The 6,163-nt window shown below is 51.0% G+C and overlaps 1 protein-coding gene across 4 annotated transcripts in view; it reads right to left on the minus strand.

Moving 5' to 3' along the window:
• TLN1 (talin 1) overlaps nucleotides 1-6,163 on the minus strand; it is a 31,494-nt gene that overhangs the window by 22,919 nt on the left and 2,412 nt on the right. The window contains exons 1-7 of one of the 4 annotated variants that reach the window (XM_047066141.1): nucleotides 4,036-4,132; nucleotides 2,288-2,450; nucleotides 1,949-2,046; nucleotides 1,565-1,694; nucleotides 1,306-1,458; nucleotides 904-1,046; nucleotides 662-789 (exon numbers count right to left, since the gene is read on the minus strand). In XM_047066141.1, the coding sequence (XP_046922097.1) occupies nucleotides 662-789; nucleotides 904-1,046; nucleotides 1,306-1,458; nucleotides 1,565-1,694; nucleotides 1,949-2,046; nucleotides 2,288-2,417 (782 nt within the window). In that variant the 5' untranslated portion in view covers nucleotides 2,418-2,450; nucleotides 4,036-4,132. Of the gene's footprint in view, nucleotides 1-661; nucleotides 790-903; nucleotides 1,047-1,305; nucleotides 1,459-1,564; nucleotides 1,695-1,948; nucleotides 2,047-2,287; nucleotides 2,451-2,549; nucleotides 2,941-3,884; nucleotides 3,975-4,035; nucleotides 4,133-6,163 lie in introns of those variants that run through there. The other 3 variants (XM_047066132.1, XM_047066150.1, XM_047066122.1) reach the window with 3 other exon arrangements.

A 6,163-nucleotide genomic window follows, 5' to 3' on the forward strand; every position in this document is an offset into this window, starting at 1 on the left:
ATGGACTGTGGGCCTAGGGGCGTGAGGAAATGTCTAGGACAGTATTATCTTTGGGGAGAAGGAAAGCTCGAGGGAATAGAGTCTGGATTGTCCATGAAATCGAGATGACTTAGCATTAGCTCTGGAGTGCAGCCTGCGTCTCTCCCTACAGGGAAAGGGACAAGGGAACCTGAGTTGCAGGCCCAGTCCCTGAGGGAAAGAGTCTAGAGCACTACTGCAGGGAACCAAGAGCAGAAGGAGCTCGGTAGAAGGATGACCATGCATGTAGGAAGTTAAGCAAGCGGCGCCGAACTCTATACACTCTGAGAACTCTCAGTGGATGAGACTTGTGAAGCTTTCTAAGTCTAATGTTCCCTATGAGGAAAAATGTACTGTTTCCCTCTAGCCACTACGGTAAAATTCTTCAGAGAATCTCAAAAAGCTACATGCTTGCCTGAGAGGTATGGGGTAGAGGCAGATTCTAGGCTACCTTCATGTTCCACAGGGGGCCAGTGAGGAAACAAATGGTTGATGGCAGCGAAACAGGTACCCATGTGGGTCAAACCCTGGTACTTCAGAAGAGGAAATGGAGAGAGAAGGCCCGGGATGGGGGCAGGGCTGTTGGGGTCACAATGGCAGGGAGTCCTGGGTCCTGACAGGGTGTGGGATGTGGGTCACTCACTCAAGGAAGCCAGCCTTGTGCTTCTGTTCATTGTGGGGCCCAAACTGGATCTGGCATTGGAAGCCAGCAAACTCACAGGCCTTGTCGAAGGAGACAGGGTGGGAGCCATTGAGGATGTCATCTCGTGCCTGGAGAGCACAAGGAAAGGAGGTGAATGTTGTGTGGGGGTGCGGGAATACCCCTCGCTGTGCTTCTGCCCCCCTCTCTGTACCTCCCTCATCCCAGGTAAATCCTCTCCACACCTGCACATAAAGAAGGTTCAGCTGCACGGGGTCCCGGGAGTCCACATTCTGGTCTGAGTAGAAGAACTTCCTCCGCAGCAGAAGCGTCTCATGCTCCTCCACTCCCTGTTCCCTCAATGTGCGGCCATGGTCCAGCCAGTTCACTGGGACACAGAGAGTCCCCTCAATGCTAAGCCCCCAGGGCGCCTGCGCTGCCTGGTCTTTGGCTTTCTGTTTGTTTGTTCTTTATCTCCTACCTTCTCTCACGGATAAGTTCCATGAGTGTAGAACTTTATTACTGATGCATCCTGTATCTTAAAACGGCATCTTACAAAAGCAGGTAGTCAATAACTAACAAATAAACAGCTGCCCCCTGGCCCCCTGCCCATTTTCCAGTGCCCTCTTTTTTCTATTTCTGCTTACATTCATCGTCTGTGTGCAACTTCTGCTTTAGTTTCTCCATCTTCTTTTCATCTCGTAGCAGTGTCTTGTCCTTTCGTAAGGTCCCTGTCACCTCCTCCTTTTTCTCTTCCATCAGCTCTCGAACCAGTGAATATTCGTCATGGTTGGTGATGCCTGGGGGAGCGCGAGGGGTTGGTAGCATCCCAGGCACTGCACCCGTGTTTTCTGGTAGAGTTGGAGCCTCCATCCCCGAGCCCTCAGCCCCACCAGGACCCCTTACCAATGCGGGCACAGATGGTCATGAGCATGTCGGTGACAGTCTTAGAGTCATCCACCATGATAGTCTTCACAGTTCCATCGAGCATACGGATTTTCAGGGGCCTCTGCTTCTTCCTGTATTCCATGGTGTCCTATTGGGGCGGGAATAGGAGGTAGGAGCCTACTTTAAGCTAGCGGTATTACTTCCTTTTTCCATGGCCAGAGGGGAGGAAAGTAGATTACTGAAGGTAAGATGACGATGGCTCACTCAAAAGCAGGGTATTTTGATTGCCTGTGATAGTCTGGAGAGGGTCAGAGGCAATGGATGTGGGTGCTGAAAACAGGAGGTGGAGTGGGGAAGCTGACGGAAGAGAATGTTGGTGGTCCTTGAAGAAGTGATACTCACCCCATTTCGGAGCATATAGTAATCCAAAGCTTTCCCGGCCTCCAGCCATATGCCTTTTTTGGGGTCGTCATCTGACAGAAACAGCCCAAAGTCGCTGGCTAAAAGAGAGGATGGATCACCTCAGACCTATGAGGACCCCAGTGTGGCTGAATGGCTGCATTGTTGCCCCTTATTATTTCCCCAGGGACTGCGGGCCTAAAGGGGACAGAGGGAACCACAGAGCACAGGCGTGAGGGATGAGTAGCCTTGAGGGACGATGGGGTCATCCCTTAAAGCCAAGAGCCTGGGAACAAGGGACTGAAGACTCCCACCCCACCCACCGAGGTAACTCAGACTCACGAGGGCCAGCCAGGGCCTCTGGGATACGCTCACGAATGATGCGACAGGCATCGTATACCATGGTAGACGGCTCAAACTGCATCGTCTTCACCACATTCCCGATGCTGATCTTCAGCGAAAGTGCAACCATGGTGGCAGCTTCTCCTCTCCAGCCTGGCTACACCTGGTCCGTGGTGTTAGGGCATTAGAGCACACCCTCATTAGAGGAGAGGAGGTCCCTCAGATGGTGCCCCAGGGAGCCGTGTTTTTGAAAGGGACTTACCAAAGCAGATAGTAATGCGGTTGTTTTTGTTTCATTTCAGAATTTTAAAGCGTGAAAGATTATTTATACCAAAAGAACCAACCCTAACCATCTAAGATAAGTGAAGGAGAGTCGGTCTGCAAGGTGCAACAGCAGGTCTGAAACGTAGTGTTCCCTGAGGACACTGCCCCATCCCTATCACTAGAATCTGTGCCTCCCTTCTTTCTACCAAGTGTCTCTCTCTTGCCCCTTATCCCTGCTCCTTTTCCAGGCCTGCCTTTGCCTTGTTTTCATCTTTTCTTGGTTCAGTCTTTTTTTCTCTTTGTCTCCCACTATGTCTTGCTAGCTTTTTCCTGTCTGGGATTTTCAGAGCTCTGTCCTGACTCATCATGTGACCTCCCCTCTGACAGCTTTAGCCTCCTCTGCAAAATGAGGATGTTATATGAGAGAATTCCCGAGAGCTCCTGAAGCCTGCAAACACTGACTCGACCTAGCCCGGCCGGAGGACCAAACACTGGTGGTTCAAGCTATCTAGGCCTACTTTTGTCCCGGTTTTCCTCTAACCTCACATGGTGGGGGCCTTCCCAAAGAGCCAGGCCCCGTGGTTGGCTTCCCTGGCAGTCAAGATAGAATTATGATTCTCTAATCCAGAGGGATCTCAGAAATTACCTAGTCAACTCCCCAATTTTGCAGAATGGATATCAGACCATGGTGGGGCAGGTGGGGTAGTTTCAAGGCAGGTCAGACAGGGAGCCCTGTCCCTCTAACTCAGTCCTTGCTCCAAGTCACCAAGTTAATACCCAGTCCTCACCACAACTCTCATGCTCTCTGGTTTTTAGCAAGTCCTCCTCATACTCTGCTCTCCATCTCACTGCCTCCCTTGATGGTATTTTCAGTGTAGCTTGTGATATCAGTCCCATGCTCACCTCCCCCACTCTCCTGGCACCACCTCTCAGCAGGCTGGAGGAACCCCTGCAGGTGGCACCCAGTGCACAAGAGGACCAGTCTGCCTGGCAGCTGATGATGTGACCCAGTTTGGTACGGGGATTGGTTCCTCTCAACTAAGAGAATGAGCAAATCCGGGCTGCCGATCCCCCACCCCCCCCCCGCCGGCAAACTGCTGGCCCCAGGTGGGGAAAAGGGGAAAAGCTGGGCCCGGGGGAAGGTTGAAAACAAGAGGTGGAGGTGCTGGGATACAGCAGCCAGCTGAGAACCAGGAAAAGGGAAGAGAGATGTATTTGGAGAATAAAGAGGTTAGGAAGGATGAGGTGAAGGGGACTGGAAATCTAGGTAGAAACAGGAGGCAGGCAGATGTGGGAAAGGTGTGGATCAGGGAATCTGATAGACATTTCTGACCTTATAAACAGTCCAGAGTCTCACAAGAGAAGAAACCACAGCTCACTCTGTTTTTATTTCCAAACAAGGTAGGACCATTCCAGTCTCCCAAGTTCCAGCTCGCTGCCCACCTCCCCATTCCTCGGCCACCTCTCCCAGTAGCTTGACAGACCTGGCCGTGGGGTTGCTGGAGGGCTGGAGGGTCAGTGAAGTAGAGCAGTCAGAGGAGCTGAGGGCAGGACTGAAAGGACCCTCTACCCTAACCTGAAATTGCATGTCTCCCCCATTTCCTCCGGACATGGACGCCCCCATCTTCTTCACGGAAACCTCTGGTGACACCCCGATAAGGGAGATGAGTCATGCCTACCCTTATTCCCAGGCTGGAACTGAGTGGACACCCATACAGCTACCAGAGGGTGAGGGAGGAAAGGGAATTAAAGAGTGAACTGGAGGTGATGAGGGCAAAGAACAAGGCCCTTGGAAGTATGGGGAGAAGCTATCCAGTTCCTGCTCTGGCCTGAGAACTTTGCTCCCGTTTCCATCATGTTTTATGGAACAGCAACAATGCCCCCCATTCCCCCCTCCCAGGGAGCTCCTCCTCCCTCAAGACATTCCTGAGATGCATTCCAGAGGAGTTGGGCAATTGGGGGGGGGGGGAAATGGAGGACAAGAGGTCAAATCCCAGCAAGGAATGGAATGTCAATGTACGGGGCGGGGGGGGGGGGGGGTGGTGGTGGTAAAGAATCGGGGGTACACGGAGATATAGTCAGAGCAGATACCCACAAGGGGAGCTGCAGGAAGACAGGGAGCTATAGAGAAGTACAAGGGAGAGAGAAAGCTGAAGACAAAGTCAGAACGTATGAGGGTTGGGGGAGTAACACTCACTCTGTTACCAAATTTGGCCTCTGAGTCCGCAACCGCGGTGGAGGGGGGGAGGACTGTGGGTGAGACTGACATATCCGGCCTCAGGCTGCTGGAGGCTCATTTAGGGCTGGACTGGGCAGCTGAAGGGCTGGACCTGATCTCCCTCACCATAGCCCCCTCACCACCTACACCCTACCCATGCATTTTCACCCTCCCTAACCGCACCCCAGCCTATGCACAGAGCTCTTTTTCACAAAGCTACTTACACTGTCTCCACACACATTATCTCAAACACGCAGTCCCTACACAGACCCTATCACAACCACGTTATCTTCCCGTAAAGACCCCATCCCACTCACACAGCTTCCCCACAAACACACCTCTATCGGTAAGTGAACAACTTGCCCCAACATCTCCCATTACACATTCTCCCTCCATTCATCCAACAAGCATTTCTGAGGGTCTGCTGTAGAAAAGGCTCTGGGCTAAACTCTCACTGACTGGGAAGCAAGAAGAGTAAGCCTTAACCTTCGCTTTCAAGGGGCTCCCAGTTAGTTGAGTGGATAAGCTAAATATAGAATTATAATACAAGGCAGGATGTGGTAAGAGTCCAGAGATGCATCCTCAGGGGAGAGATCCCTTTAGGTCAGAGAAGAGGGACCAAAAAGTCTCTGTGAAAAGTGTCATTTGAAGTTAGGACTTTATTAAAGGTAATAAAAAATCATAATGATCTTTTATTGACCATTATGTCACTTTCCTCGTATACATGATTTCATTTAATCCTTACAACAACTTGGCAAGGTAGGTATCATTATTTCCATTTTTACAGATTAGGAAATTGAGGTGCAAAGATGTTAAATACTTGTTCAAGGAACTTCTCCAAAGTCATACAGCTTATTAAGTTGTGAAGCCAGGATCTGAATCCACATGCTTCTCTGACTCCGAAGCCCAAGCTCTCTATGCCAGCCGGAGGTGAGTCAGGGCTAGCATTCCAGGCAGAGAGAATAGCATAAGCAAAGATGGAGAAGCAGCTAATCGCAGAGGAGCATTCAGGGAACTGAGTAGGCAGGCTGGTTAAAGCACAGGGTACCTGCAAGGGAGCAGTGATGGGGAAGTCAGGGTTAGTGTGGAAAGGGAAGGAGAGGACTAGAGAGAAAGGAGTATTTTACCTACTGAAGGGCAACAGGAGGTCAAGGGAGGCTTTGAGCACAGAAGGGACATAACCAGAACTGGATTTTGGAAAATAACTCTAGCAGTTACCTTGGAGATTGGTCAGAAAGACACCGTATTAGCACAAGTGAGAGGCGTTGTCAGTAGTTAGAATGGTAGAGAGGAGGATGTTGGTCAATTGTAGTTTTAAGAGGACCCGATGACAATCTGTCCTATCAACCTTCAGGGACCAGAGCCCGAAGTTAGTCTGGGGTCCCATAGCTTCT

Source organism: Lynx rufus, unplaced genomic scaffold (genome assembly GCF_022079265.1).
Source record: "Lynx rufus isolate CCGP_SWC_20201006 ecotype Redwood Valley unplaced genomic scaffold, mLynRuf1.p SCAF_10, whole genome shotgun sequence".
Taxonomy (NCBI): domain Eukaryota; kingdom Metazoa; phylum Chordata; class Mammalia; order Carnivora; family Felidae; genus Lynx; species Lynx rufus.